General features: G+C 40.3%; 1 protein-coding gene across 1 annotated transcript in view; it reads left to right on the top strand.

The window, feature by feature from the left end:
* The first annotated feature begins 256 nt into the window (after positions 1-256).
* Positions 257-16,090, top strand: part of SLC2A13 (solute carrier family 2 member 13) — a 389,333-nt gene continuing 373,499 nt past the window's right edge. Inside the window, exon 1 of the mRNA XM_025403622.1 lies at positions 257-1,082. Within this exon, the coding sequence (XP_025259407.1) occupies positions 530-1,082 (553 nt within the window). The 5' untranslated portion in view covers positions 257-529. The remainder of the gene's footprint in view (positions 1,083-16,090) is intronic.

The following is a 16,090-nucleotide window of genomic DNA, read 5'->3' as shown; positions in this document are numbered from 1 at the left end:
GGTGGCTTCCAGACTGCCTGGTGGCACCGCCAAATTGGCTTGCTCCACCGCTGCAGCTCGGAAGGCAGGGTTAATTCCATACAGTTGCCAGAGCCCTAAATGAGGGAGCCTAGGTCAGAGGTCACACCCACCGGGGAGGGCGGGATTTAGGGGTGCGGGGCGGGCTGAGCCTGGCTCCGCCCAGGGAGGGGGCGGGACGCTTCCCTGCCCCGGCCCACCGGCTCGCGGTTGCACGTGACCCGCGATTCCGCCTCCCGCCCGCTCCGCAGCGCCAGCTCGGCAGGCGCGGGGTGTGAGTGTGGAGTGAGACCCGCCGGGCTCCAACTCCGCAGCGCCGGAGCGCGGCGGGCAGCAACTTTCTCCCGGGAGCGGCCGTGGCGGCGGCTGCTGCCGTGGCAGCCGGAGCGGAAGCCGGGAGGAAGAAGGCGGCGGCGGCGGCGGTTGCTCCCGCCGGCTCGGGCTGTCCAGCCCGCTGAGACTGCCGGCCCGCGGAGCCGCGTCCCCCCGGGCAGCCCCGGGCCCCTGCCCTATGTCCCGCAAGGCGAGCGAGAATGTGGAGTACACGCTGCGGAGCCTGAGCAGCCTGATGGGCGAGCGGCGCAGGAAGCAGCAGGAGCCGGACGCGGCAAGCGCGGCCGGGGAGTGCAGCCTCTTGGCGGCCGCCGAGTCGAGCACCAGCCTGCAGAGCGCGGGCGCGGGCGGCGGCGTCGGGGACCTGGAGCGCGCGGCGCGGCGGCAGTTCCAGCAGGACGAGACCCCCGCCTTCGTGTACGTGGTGGCCGTCTTCTCCGCGCTCGGCGGCTTCCTGTTTGGCTATGACACCGGGGTGGTGTCAGGGGCCATGCTGCTGCTCAAGCGGCAGCTCAGTCTGGACGCGCTGTGGCAGGAGCTGCTCGTGTCCAGCACGGTGGGGGCGGCTGCCGTCTCGGCGCTGGCCGGAGGCGCCCTCAACGGCGTCTTCGGCCGCCGCGCTGCCATCCTCCTGGCCAGTGCCCTCTTCACCGCCGGCTCCGCGGTGCTGGCCGCGGCCAGCAACAAGGAGACGCTGCTCGCCGGCCGCCTGGTCGTGGGACTCGGCATCGGTGAGTTCGGGCTCCGCTAAGGGCGCACGGGACCCCAGTGTCACTGCCCTTGACCCTGGGTGTTGAGTGCCTCTTGCCCCTCGGGGTCCTCGTCGGGTCTCGCCGGGTCAGAGAATCCTCCACTTCTCTGGCCTCTGGAGCCCATCTGTTTGTTGGTCCAGCCTCCAAGGCTCTCCCGGGAGGTGGGGGGTTTGAGGGTGGGGGATCACTGTAGTCTCCCTCGAGCCCACGTGGAATCTTTGATCGTCCACGGACCAGTCAGTCCGAGTAGTTGTTGCCTCTCAGCACTTCCAGGAACCCAACTGAGCCCCAGCTTTTTCCTTGATCCAGCCTAACCTGATGCTGCTTCTTGAGTTTACGAGGGTCTCTGTTTTCCTGCACTGTCCCACCTTCACTCTCCACTGCTACCCCTTTCCTTTTCTAGGACTCCCAGCCTGCAACCTAGAGCGTCGTCAAGTTACAGTGAGATAATATTTAGAATTAAGTAATTCTGGACTCTGAAAGGTTTATTAGCTACCCCTGCCCTCTTTCCTTATCTAGCATTTGTCTTTAGATGGCATCTCCTTTTGCTTTTATGCTTTTTCTATTGCCTTTCAACTTTCATTCTTTTCCCAAGTGAATTCCATTCTCCTCTGTTTTTCTAACTTTTTCATTTGAATCCTTTTTTATCCATTCTCCTCTTTGTTTTGCCTCTCCTGCTTTCCAGTTGGGAACCAAATTATCTATTAAAGGTCATATTCACTTCCTGAATTCATTTAGGAGGTACTCCCCCTGTGGATAAATGCCCAGCAAGATAAATGATTGGAATTTACTTCAAAAATGAAGGCATTAATGTTCTCCTGGCATTGATTTTTTTTCACCCTGGTTGCTGAGCAAGGGAGGTACAATTGGCAAGTTTTTGGCAGAGGGAAGCCATTTAGAATGTGCTCAGTATTATTAGAAAGCACTTTTGAGGGAAAGTGGGGGGTTGTGACTTAAATCTCACTAGAATTTTTCTAAGACACACCGCTGATGCCTTTTTCATGTTTCGTTTCATAATTCAGTTTTTTGTTTCCCTTAGGGTGCTGTTGAAGTATTTCTTCCCTATGGCTGGGGCTTGATGAAAGCGCTTTAAACCTGGGGCTGCTAGTGATCTGTGTATTCACCACTTGTTTCATGTTTGTGCTTTTCACCCTTTCTCTGTGGGTTCTGAAGGGAAGCAAAGGCCATATATTCAACTCCACATGCAGGAACCATGAGCCTAAAACCCAGCTCGCTGCACTTTATATTCAAAGTTTGTCAGTAGTGACCTTCCTTTTGCTTGTTTATTGTACTATTAGGAAAGGTAGGGCAAAGCTCTCAGTAACATATTAAGTTGGCACAAAAATGTCCAAAGTGACCAAAAAATCCAGCTGAAATGAAACCCCTTTGTATGGAAACTGCTTGCGCCTTCAGGACCCTTCAACAAATAACCTGCTAAGTGACCACGATTCTTTTCTCAGCATTGTCTGCTTGGGACATCTGGACTTTTTTTGTTGCGTCTGACATAGAAATAACATCATTTTAGGTAGCAAGAATTGTTCTGTCAACCTGAATCTTTTCTGTAATTTTGAAATTGAATCATGCTTTGCAGAACTCTCTAAATGAAGCTTCCTAGTGTTTTGCTATGGCAAGTATTGGTTAAAATTTTGGGTATTATGTTTAGTCTTTTTATCTGACCTGCAAATTGAGCCCTGTTCTGTGTAAGATCCCCTTCCAGATATTGTGGGCAGAATAGTGAGAAGAATGTATTATACTTTAGTAAATGTAGCAAGGTGGGACAAAAGCAATGTAGAACTTGCTAAGCTTTATAACAGAGATTCTCAGAGATAGCTGATGAATTCAGAGAGGATACAGTTATCTCCAACAGAGGGAAGCCAGAAGCTCTTACCAATGGAAATGGTATGTTGACATGTCAGTATTTTAACAGAAATGAGGAAGGGACCTTCTAAGCAAGGGATAAAATGGGTAAAGGAAGGAAAGCATAGCGCATACTTGGGGAATAGGTGGAGCAGCAATAGAGGACAAAGCAGGAGATCAGATTGGAAGTATGGGTGTGCAAGAGCTGTGGAGGCCTCTCTGTCGTGCAGTCTCATTCTGTAGTCTCTGGGCTGATTGGTTCAACAGAGAAGCCCAGTTTAGGTATGGTCTTCATTCAGTTCTGGTGTAGCCCATCTCACTTCCAGAAACATACCTCTCAGAATAGAAACCCTGAGGCAGTTTCGTAAAAGCCCTCTTCATTTACAAAATGAAGAATGTTTTAAGATCATAAACAGGCTTTGAAACAGGCCATGTTCAAAACAAAACAATAATGAAATAAAACCACTTCAAATTAGGATCTATGCAAAGCATGTAATTATACAAATAAAATCATTAAAACTGAAAAGATCACTAGCCTTCCAAAAGAAATCACAAGTGTGGTTTTTTTTTTTTTTTTTTTTTTTTTTTTTTTTTAAAGCTACAAGGAAATGGGTTCCTAACATGAGCATTTTTTGAGGGACATTAAATCAGTTTGCTTGTTTGGTACACTAAATCTGGGTTAATTTTATGCTATTGTTTTTTAAGTAGTTAAATTTTATGTGTAGTCAGGGATTTGTTGTTTTGTCCCTATCATAGTTAGTAAATGTTGATGAATAACAAAATGTGGCTTTTGATGCCTTTTTCAGACAAGTTTGCTGTAAGAACTTCCTTCTTCCACACGTTTACCTGTGGTAAAATATAAGGCCCATGTGGGTCAGGGATTTCTGTTCATTTTGTTCACTGATACATTCCTGCCACATAGGAGATACTTGTTGAATAAATGAATGGTGAGCAGAAACGGAAAAAAATCCAAATTTCATTGCTGGTCGAGTAGCACTTTAAGTTAGTTTAAGTTCTTTTCAAAACACAAAAATAGTGCATTATCAAAATACTTGAAAGGCCATCTAAAGGTTTTGGTTGTAATAGTTTAATGAAATCATTATCTATTCAACACTTGCTAATTGAGCTTCCGTTATTGATCCTGTCAGATATGGGGCAGGCAGTAATTGGATAAAAACCCCACCTTGGAGGTGTTCATTCTGTAATGGAGTAGAAAGATACATAAACAAGCAATTAAAATAGACATTTCTCCATAGTGTCAGATGACACACAGAAGAGTGAGTGGTCAGTTGATTCTTTTAAGGGAAAAAATGGAACACAGGATTGAGGAAAGTTCTACAGTGGGATATTCAAAGTAGAGTTTGAAGAGTGAGTAGGTATTCAGCAGATGATGCAGATGAAGCCAGAAAAGTGCTTGTTTAGTGCTTTAGTATGTGCAAGACCTGGTGGTAGTACTTTACACATATTACCTCATTTAATCTTCCTGAGTCTGGGAAATGGGTCCCCTTTTGTTGGGTGTGGAAACAGTTAAATGGCAAGGTCACTGATTACAGAGGCAGGATTAAAAAAAAAAAAAACCTTGAGTCTTTTGCTGTATTACCCTACTGGACATTTAAGGTGGAGTTAATAACTGGTGTAAAGGCACAGAAAAATCAAAGCAGTGTTTGAAGCATAGGTGAGTGAAGGGTGGTGATGGGGTGGTCATGAGACTAGAATGTTTTGGGGGGATTAGGCTGAATATAGTTTATTTGGTCCTGCCGATGCAGGGAGAGCTTTTAGAGGTTTTTAACAGTAAATAATATAATCAGATTAAACATCCCTTGAATCTGATATGTGAGGGTTTTTGTTTTTCCCATTATGCTTTTAAGTTCTTTTACTTTCTTCCTTAAGCCTTCTCATGTCTTTGAAATTTTGGGTATTAGCAGTCCTTTGCTGAGATGGCTACTATAGGATGGGTAAAGCATAGCATGTGACCATTAATTACTGATATGGGAGGAGTCAGTGGACCCTTCAGCAGAAACCTTTGCAGAGGTGAAGATAGCAAGGAGTAGAGTGTAGTTATTAATGAGTATTAAATGAATTGCGTAGTAAAAGACCTTAAGTATCAGAAGTCAGGGAGATGTATATTTCTTTTGATTTAAGGATTCCGTTTTCTTGACTGGTTGTAACAAAATTACCGAGTGCCTGTTTTAAATCGGGCATTATTTTGGGTTTTCTTTTCTTTTTTCTTTTTGGTTCACCAGAGGCATCTTTGGTTCCTCTAGTTTATTTTTCTCTTTTACTTGATTCCTGACACTAGACTTTCTCCATTTCGCTGCCTGCTACCATAACCACCTGAACTTTTTAAACGTGAAAAGTCAAATTTGAAATAGGACATACATTTTCCATCTCAGAAATGATTGTATTCTAACAGCGTTAATCATTTTTTTTTTTTTTTTTTTGAGATGGAGCTTCACTCTTGTCACCCAGGCTGGAGTACAGTGGTGAGATCTCGGCTCACTGCCACCTCCACCTCCCAGGTTCAAGTGATTCTCCTGCCTCAGTCTCCCGAGTAGCTGGGATTACAGGCACCTGCCCCCCATGCGCACCTAATTTTTGTATTTTTGGTAGAGACAGGGTTTCACCATGTTGGCCAAGCTGGTCTCCAACTCCTGATCTCAGGTGATCCGCCTGCCTTGGCCTTCCAAAGTGCTGGGATTACAGGCATGAGCCACCACGACCGGCCCAGGGTTAATCTTATTTTGTATATTCTTTACACGCAATCCCATTTTCAGGTGTTTGTTTAGCAGTATTGTACCTATAATCAAGGTTTTTAAGTATGGTTGGTTACAACAGGATTGAAGAATATGAGTTTGCTCATTTGCTTTATTTATTTTCTATCACCATGTATTTCCCATGCATAACACACAAGAAATTGTCTAAAAAAGACAAAGTACAAGAGTATACTACTATTAACAGTGTTAGCATGTACACGGTCAGTGAAAAAGCATACCCATTAGCCCTTTCTCCCTGGTGTTGGCATTTATTCTACTGCTCATTGTAAGTGGTGATTTAGGGTCTGTGTGGGGAATATCAAGAAGTCTCTAAATTTGATAGTCCCCAGTATTCAAAACCTTTCCTGAGAATTGACATACTAATTTATACAGCACTGGATTCATTGAATTAATCTTAGATTTACATCAGTTTCTCCTGTGTCAGCCTCTTTCAGGACTCCCTCTACTGGAACACAATTTGTAGCTGTAAATTGCAGCTTGTAATTAGTATATTATGGCCTGTTGAGTAATACTTTTAAAAATACCACATTTTTGTTTTTCAAACAGCATTTGAATTCTTCCTCAGTGCAAATGAAATATAAAATCTTGTTTGATCAAAAAATGCAATGTTGAGATCAGTGTCAACAAAGAATGTCATTTAAGGTAAGCATAGTTGGGCGGAAGCTCTTAAGTTTCAAATAGTTAATCAGCTAATATACAGTTTTGGGGGGAGGTGCTCAAATTTGTTTTTTTCCCCTACTCCCCAATTTCTGTCTGTTTGGTTGTTTTTGAAGGCAGGAATTCTGTACTGGATTTATGCTCCCTACTGGTATGAAACTGACACATGAAATAAAGCCTCCTTTGACTTCTTGTATTTCCTTGTTTTATACACATTAACAACTTTGCTCCCTCCCCTTTTCTGTCTGGCAGCGTAGGGACTGACATTGCAGTTATAGTGAGGATTATGATCTAATTGTGTTTGCCTGGTAGTATAGCAACACCCTCTTCAAGTGAGTTGTCAGTAAGATAACATAAGTCTGTTAACATGAGTTATGTGAAATTGTTCACGTGACTTTCTTGGAAAACATTGTGCTTTTTCATTCATCCCTTTTTCCCTCTTCTGGATTAGAAACTTAAAGTAAGAATGCACTCAAAGTTAACTGACTTCACACTAACATCTTTGGTTTGAACACCTTTAATGATGTAGAAACTGCTAAGAGAACTGAACTAGCAAGCAGTCGTTGCTGTCTTTACCCAAAATCACCTGAGTGTAATTTTCTTTTTCTCATATTGAGCTTGGTTCCTTTGTCCATCTTTCTTGTCTACACCTTTTTCCATTTCTTTATCTTTCTTTTTCCTGTGACCCGTTAGAGTCCGTAAATAGTAGCAACACTTCTAATAGCAGCTATTGCTAATGGTATCAAAACTTCCGTTGTCAGGAGGAAAATTCATACTCACCAGAAAAGCCTCAAACATTTTGCACATATAAAATTTAATTTCTCTGGTTGTAGAAAGAGAAAAAAGTTTTACAGGGACTTCTAAATTCAAGTTAAGAGTACTACATGCTTTCTAGTTAGGCCTTTTATTAAAGGCCACTATTTGAAATGGTGTGGTCTGCAGCATATGTCCAAGGCCACATGGCAGGAGCATCATTTCACAGCAGGGCCAAGCACTGTGGCAGCTGGTCACTAGCGAGCAATGGCACCAGTGTTCTGATTTTAGTGCTGCCCTGCCCTGCACTGGGAGGAGTCTAGGCAGTCCATCCTTGTGGCAGGGTGTGGATTGGCCATCAGCTTAGCTGCCAGCGCCCTGGAAATAGTACCTAAGACTTGTTGAATGCTTACACTTCTAAACATTTTGCACATGCTAATTCACATAGTCTTCATAATAACCCAGGGGGATAATACAGTTACCTTTATTTTAAGATGAGGGTATTTAGGCAGAAAGAGATGACGTAACTTTCTCATGATCACAAAGCTACTGGGTGGGGCCGGAGTTCAAACCCAAGAGGTCTGGCCTCCCAGTCTGTGCTCAACCAGTCTGTGACACTCACTCCTCCCTGAAACTGGCATAATTCTTCTTTACCATGATATATCATGTGGACATTACTTTTGTTTGTTTTAATATAGATTTTTTTTTTATTGTGGTAAAGAACACATTACATTTATACTCTTACCCATTTTAAGGTGTGCAGTTTGGTATTGTTGGGTATATTCACATTGTTGTACAACAGATCTCTAGAACATTTTCATCTTGCAAAACTGAAACACTGTGTCTATTAAACACAAATTCCCCAGCCTCTCTTCCCTATCCCTTGGCAACCCACCTTTCTGCTTTCTGTTTCTATGATTTTTACTGCTTTGGATACTTCATATAAGTGGAATCATGCAGTATTTGTCCTTTGTTTGCTTACTTCACTTGAGGTTCATCCATGGTGTAGCAAATGATAGAATTTCCTTCCTTTTAAAGGCTGCATAATATTCCATTGTGTATGTGTGACACACACTCATATATACATATATACACACATATGCATATATACACATATATACACATATATATGTGGCATTTAATCTATCCATTCATCTGTTGATGGACCTTTGAGTTATCTCTCCCTCTTGGCTGTTGTGGATATTGCTGCAATGAAGATGGGAGTGCAAACATCTCTTTGAGGTCCTTCTTTGAATTTTTTTGGATATATACCCAGAATTGAGTTTGCTGGACCATGTAGTAGTTCTATTTCTAATTTTTTGAGGAACCTCTATCCCATTTTCCATAGTGGCTGCACTCCTCCCAGTGTGGGGCAGGGCCGCGCTAAAATTGAGAAACTAGGGTTCCAGTTCTCAATATGCTCACCAACATTTGTTGTTTTCTTTTCTTTTGACAGTGGCCATCCTAATGGATATGAAGTGATATCTCATGGTGGTTTTGATTTACATTTCTCTTAGGATTAGTGATGTGAAACATTTTTTCATAGACTTGTTGGCCACTTTTACCTTTGTATATATCTTCTTTGGAAAATTGTTTATTGTATTTTCAAGTCCCTTACCTATTTTTAATTGGTTTATTTAAATTGCTATTGAGTTGTAGGAGTTCCTTATGTATTCTGAATATTAACCCCCTATCAGATATATGACTTGCAAATGTTTTCTTTCATTCCATTGGTTGCCTTTTCACTGTTTATTGTGTCTTTTGGTGTATAGTTTTTAAATTTGATGTAGTCCTGGTTGTCTGTTTTTGCTCAACACACACAAAACTAAAACTGTTGGAGTCATTTGTCATGCCCCTTGAGAGTAAGCTTTTTGGAAATTCTAATAAAATACTAGATTTTACTTCTAGGAGTATGTAATTTTGTTCCCTGGAATACATTCTTTGTGAAAATACATAATCTTCATTTCCTGTGATATAATGCTTTTTAGCAGCTTGGCAGAGGCGTTATAAAAAGTGGACTCTAAAAGCCCATTCTGTATGACTATATGTGTATATGCTTGCATTCACTCAGTAATTAGGAACATTAGTATTTTCCTTAGTTTAAGTATGAATTAAAGGAAGTGCAGAGAAATTAGGGAAATTAGCACTGTTAGTAACAGTGGTGAGATTTAAACCCAGATTTCTGATCAAGAACCAGTGTACGCCCCACCTTTCTATTATATGATAAATCCAGTTTTTGATTGTGAAAGCTAAATATAGTCACCATAATGCTTCCCAAATTAGTATTAGTATTTAATGTGCTAGCAATGAAAATCCCAACACGATACTTTCACAAAAGAATTTCACAAAATGATTGTAATCAGATTGAGGGAACAGTAGTAAGACAGTAGTTATAGACAGAAGTAATTACTGCAAAGAAATAATACGTATATAATATATAGGGTATACAATATGTATTATTAAAACCAGAATAGGATGAATGGAACAGAATCAGAATTCCAGTGATAGATCCAACTGTTTGGAAGAATTTAGTATTGAGCAAATAAGAGGGAAAAGAAAGAAGCAACTGAGAAGAGGAAATAGGAATATGAATTTAAAATAATGTAAATGAAATTTAGGTCTCATATTCTCTGTAGTGTGTTGGTTTAAGAGTCTCTAATTTTTTAAATTAACGGAGTGTTTTTTCTTATCTATATTGATGACATCTTTTATTATAATTTTTAAAACCTCAAAGCAGAGATTTTAAAAGCGAGGCAACAGATTGGAAAGATATTGTGGTAAATTTATTTACTTAAAAGAAAATATATTTATCCTCAAAGTATACTAAACAGATTGTTTACAACAAGAAAAATACAGTTAGTAAATAGACTCTTGGGAAAGTGTTAAGCCTGGTTACTAATTAGAGGTGAAAATTAAGAGAACACCATACTTACTAAATTAGCAAATTAAAAACTCAGGGCTGGCCGGGCGTGGTGACTCACGCCTGTAATCCCAGCACTTTGGGAGGCTGAGGTGGGTGGATCATGAGGTCAGGAGATCGAGACCATCCTGGCTAACATGGTGAAACCCCATCTCTACTAAAAAATGCAAATAAATAAATAAATAAATAAATAAAATAAAATAAATTAGCTGGGCGTGGTGGCGGGCTACTCAGGAGGCTGAGGCAGGCGAATGGCATGAACTTGGGAGGTGGAGTTTGCAGTGAGCTGAGGTCATGCCACTGCACTCCAGCCTGGGTGACAGAGCGAGACTCCATCTCAAGAAAGAAACAAACAAAAAAACAAAAAAAAAAAAGCTAAACAAAACTCAGGGCTAAGTTGTTCCCTAGGAAAATATGATTTTCTGATTGTAAAATAAATTGGAATAATTTTCTGTAGAGAATATTCTAGATAAAAAGCTGACATATTTGACATGCTTCACTCATTTGTTCTTCATTCAAGAAGTTTATTTTGAATTACTAATATGTATTATATACTGTGCTCTTGCAGTTCATTTGTAAAATTGCTAATAATTCTTTGATCTGGAAATTTCACTTGAGAGATTGTAATATAAGGAAATAAAGAAAAACTCATTTTGTTTAAACGTATTTATAGATGTGCAATATGTAATTTTAAAAAGCTAGGAGGAACCTCCAAGGGCCTAGTGATTGGGAAATGATTAGTTAGACCACATCACATTGACATTAAACACAAAAACGTCTAGACCTTAGATACATATATCCCGCAAATATTAAGCCCGAAGAATAGAACCTAGTTGTATGGACACATTGATTGCAACTACCTAAAAAACTACACTTGGACATAGAGTTTGGAAGAAGGAATAAAGGTGTATGTTTAGTTTACATATGGCACAGAGCATTTACTTTTTTTTTTTTTTTACTCTTCCCTTTAGATCATTGTTCTACTTCACATTCACATTTTTGTTTTAAAAGGCACAGAGACACACATAACAAAACATAGCAGCAAGATACTTTTTTCCAAATTAGATTTTACTTCTTATTCTATGGAAGGACATTTTTAGGAAATAATGACAAAAATGTTGTAATCTAATCGTATAATAGCGGTGTGGGTGTATTTTTTCCCCCAGATTTTTAACTCATTGCATGAATTAGCAAGGTCTCATGATGTACGAGGTACATTTCTGGGATCTTATTATTGTATGTATCTCAGGAAAGTGTCTTGCTTACTTTATGGCTGAGAATGAGAGCTTCCATGGGCTCCCATCCCACACTCCCTTCTCTCTTTTGGGTTTCCTCAGCTGTTCCTGCCTGGGCCTTGCACAGATGCTGTCTTCTTTCTGTTTCTGTAGATGAACTGGCAAAGGCTTCTCCCTGTCTCCTATTCAAAGCTGTCATCCCAGCTCTTTCTCTTTTGTCTCATAACATTTCTCCTTCTACTGAGTTAGTCCTGTAAGCATGGACACATGCTGTTGTTATTTTTGCAGTCTTTTTTTTTTATTAAATTTATTTATTTTTAAAATTATACTTTAAGTTCTAGGGTACATGTGCACAACATGCAGGTTTGTTACATATGTATACATGTGCCATGTTGGTGTGCCGCACCCATTAACTCGTCATTTACATTAGGTATATCTCCTAATGCTGTCCTTCCTCCCACCCCCTCCCCACAATAGGACCCAGTGTGTGATGCTCCCCTTCCTGTGTCCAAGTGATCTCATTGTTCAGTTCTCACCTATGAGTGAGAACATGCGGTATTCGGTTTTCTGTTCTTGCAATAGTTTGCTGAGAATGATGGTTTCCAGCTGCATCCATGTCTCAAAATTTTTTTTTTCTGCCCCACTTTATCTTTCGGTTACTATCCTGTCTGTCTCCTTTTCTTTACATAAAACGGTTGCCTATATTCCTTCTCCGTAGTTCCTCTCTTCCCCTTTTTTCTGAACCCTATCTAGTCAGGCTTTTATCCTTACCACTCCACTGGCGTTGCTCTTATCAACTTTACTGTGTCCTCTGTGTTGCTCAGTGCAAGGACTGTCGTCAGTCCTACTTGTCCTACCAAAGGCATTTGACACAAGTAAATCGTGTCTTCACGGACTACTTTCTTTGGCTTCTAGGACACCACATTCTCCCAGCTTTTTCTGTAGGCTGTTCCTTCCCCCATCTCCTTTGCAGATTCCTCTTCATCTCTCAGATCTCTTAACTCTGACCAGCCTCAGAGTTCTCTTCTTCTCTACATTTACTCCTTTGGGGATCTCATCTTGTCTCATGGCTTGGAATAACTTCTGTGTTGCTGAGAATTCCCAAATCTAGATTTCAGCCCAGACATCTCTCCTGATCTCCAGATGCTTGCACCCGACTTCCCTGTTTTGTCCACCATCTCCCGCTTACCAGGTCAGAGCATTCCTCCTGGGGCTTTCACCAAAAGCCTTGGAGTTGTCCTTGACTACCTCATGTGCCCCTTATCAGGTCGGCTAGGAAATCTTTTGAATCTAGGCCCTAATTATATCTGAAATCTGTTTCTTATCACTTCCTCTGCAATCACCCTGATCCCAAATGCCACCCGTCTCTCACTTGGGGTATTGCCAGAGTCTCCTACGTGTTCACTCTGCCCTTTTCTTGACCCCTCTGCTTGCTTTTTATACATATGACAGCCAGAATGATTCATTTAAAATATAAATCAGACTATGCCATTTCTCTGCTCAAAGCCCCTGATTAGCTCCCCACCTCAGAGTAAAAGCTAGTGGTCTGCAGCAGCCCATGGGATCTTGCCCCATGCCCACTTCTTTGATTTCATTTCCTACTGCTTTGCCTTCCCTCCTTTTCCAGCTGCCCCCACCTCTAGGAATACACTAGACATCCTTCCAGGCCTTTTTGTGGGTGGTTTCCTCTGCTGGGAAGCCTCTCCCTAGATACCTGGAGCACTCTTTCCCTTTCTCTCTTGTGTTTCCTCAAGCATCTCTTCTTAGTGGTGTCTTCCTTGATCATTCGGCTTAAAGTTGCAGCCCCCACCACTGATTTCCCCTGCTTTATTTTTCTCTATAGCAGTTTTCACTAGCTGAAACACTTAATTAGTTGTGTTACTTATTGATTATTTTCTGTCCAATAGAGTGTAATCTCCATGAAGGCAGATTTTAATTTTTCTGTTTTGTTTATTGCTATTCCACCGTTGCATAGTGTAGTGCCTGGAACGCAGCAGGCATCCAGTAAATATTTAATCTGTAGATAACAACTAAAACAGTATAATCTTAAGGAATAATTTTGAGCTGAGATTGGATCAAGGATGTTGTAGGAAATTTGTGTAGTGGATGGAAGTAATTAAATGTACTCTAGGGTTGCTTCTGGCACTACTCTATGGTTTCAAACTTTTTAAAGCGGTTGGGAGAAAATGGGTATTATTTTTAACTTCAATTAAGACTTTTAAGTCTAATATTGTTTTCAGTCTCTGCAGTGAAATGGGTCTCTCCATGTATCTAGGGAGCCTAAACAAACGAAAGTTGATTTGTGTCTGAAAAATGATCTGACAGACGCTCAAGGATGAACTTGGAGTAATTACACTTAGATGTGACAGTGGAATCAACAGAAATGCAAACTTATTACATGGGATATATCTTTTCCACATGTTAATAATGCTCTAATGTCTCCTCTCTTTTCTGGCAGACAGATTTGTGGGAAGAGGGATTACTGCTTCACACAGTTGCATCTTTGTGTTTGAACCTGGAATTAAAGCAGGAGTGGAAGGGCGTTGGAGTCATAGTTCACCCAGGCTATAAAGAGGCCTGATCAGTTTTCCCTGACCTTCACGTCTTCTGTCTGATGACTCAAGTTTTCAAACTTTAGTGAGTCTTTCTCTTGGAGAATGGAGATACGGAATTTGAAATCTCCTCTTATTTTCTCCTTAGCAGCCAATCCATGTTTCAGATTCTATAATACATTTCACTAAGTAGCTATTGAGTGTCTGTATCTGGCCAGGCACATTGTGGCTTGGGATTCAAAAAATAAGACAGATTTTATTTTTCATTATGGTCTGATTATAAATTTAGGGGACAAAAAACATGTGTAGCATAAAATGAAGTGGTAAGTTTTTAAAGATGATATTACATACATGGAATTTAAAAAATAAGTACCATAATCTTGAGATTGATCTGATCCTTTTAAATGATCCAGATTTTAATTCTGGATGGGGTTACGTTTCAAGTGAAGCCGATCTGCAACTCTTCATAGCAAATGGAGTGGCACTCTCACCAGTCCAAACTGTGATAATTAAAACATTGGTCTTAATATTGCACTTTAAGCTTATATTTGAATATGAGTGCTTCACATAAATATGGAAACTTACATTGTCAAGCAAAATGATTAAATTATGCTGTGTAGATTTGGCTTGAGCCACATTTCCTGGTTTACTGTTTTGAGTTTTTAATCTTACAAACCCTGTAAACCCTCTATACTTGTGAAACCATTCTTGCCACCCCAGACAGACCTTATTATGCCTTTCTCTGTAACACTTCTATTACTGCCCATAGTGATACTCATATGTCATTAATACAGACAGTAATAGAAAAATATATAAGACACAGTCGTGCAGAGGAAGGTTGATGAGGTCTACCTGGAGCTGGCAAGTCAGGTTTTACAAAATCCTAATTCATAGAGTTATTGTATAGATTAATTGATATACTATTTTCTGTTAAAAGCTTAACATTATTCCTGATGCTTAATACATGCTCAGAAAACATTAGCCATTATTGTTGTAATTAATGTGAATTTTTCTTCCCATTTTATCTCTGTTGGAGGCAGGCATCAACATTTTTTGGATTGGTGAATAAAACCAGACTGTCCCGAATTAAGTTTTCCTGGCACATGTGTAATTAAAACCTCTGTAGGACTATTAGATAGTATGAGTACAAATGAGTGAGTTACCTCATTTCACCTTTATAGTTCCTGGTTAAAGAGAGAAAGACATTTTGAAATTTTCATAGTTCATAATTTGAACCTTGAAATTTAGGATTGTACAAAAAGACAGGGAATTTAATGCATCAAATGAATGTGACATGCCATTATTCTTTGTTGCTAGTAGTTGGCCAATTTCAACTTTAATAGAAGTTCAGCCTTTTGTAATAGTTTGCAAAAACAGCAAAAAATTTGAGCAATAAGCTTTTAATTTTAGATTTCCTTCTTATCCTGTAGAATAAAGTTTTAGCAGTAGTGTCAACATAAGTAAATTGTGAAGAATCTAATGATATTCAAGTGAATGAGGATACTCTATTTTTGACCTGCTGTACAAATTACAGTTCATAAAGTGAAATTCAAGCATCTTATTTTGCACAACATAAAGTTCAGCCATGTGCCACATAACGACATTTCAGTGGAGGATGACCACATATAGGATGGTAATAAGATTATAAGACTGCATTTTTACTGTACCTTACCTTTTCTATGTTTAGCCATGTTTATACACAAATACCAATGTGTTACAGTTGCCTACAGTATTTAGTACAATGACATCCCGTGCAGTTTTGTAACCCAGGAGCAGTAGGCTATAGCATATAGCTTAGGTATGTAGTGGGCTGTACCATTTAGGTTTGTGTAAGGACACTCCATGAAGTTTGCAAAATGTATTCCTGAGAATGTATCTCCGTGGCTAAGCAATGCATGATTGCATTTGCGTGTGCACATCTTTAATAAGAATATCTTACTAAAGATTCTGAGGCAGTGACTTTGTTTACTTTTTCATAGGTAATATAAAATAGACAAGTCTAAAGGACTTTATTTATTATGAATGAATAGTTCTTGAGGCTGGGGAAGTAAGAACCCTTTTTTAAAAAAGGTTTATAGCCTGATTAAGGAAATGATGAATGTTGCAAAAGAAACACATGACTTTGTTACATTTGTTTGGTAATTATGTAGTTATTTATTCATCTGTGCAAGAGATCATTAGAGCCTGGATTATTGTCAAAATTTTAGTTTCTAAATATGACATACATTTTCAAATAAAA

Source organism: Theropithecus gelada, chromosome 11 (assembly GCF_003255815.1).
Source record: "Theropithecus gelada isolate Dixy chromosome 11, Tgel_1.0, whole genome shotgun sequence".
NCBI lineage: Eukaryota > Metazoa > Chordata > Mammalia > Primates > Cercopithecidae > Theropithecus > Theropithecus gelada.
Note: the sequence above shows the minus strand (reverse complement) of the source record. Positions and strands in the feature narration are given on the sequence as shown.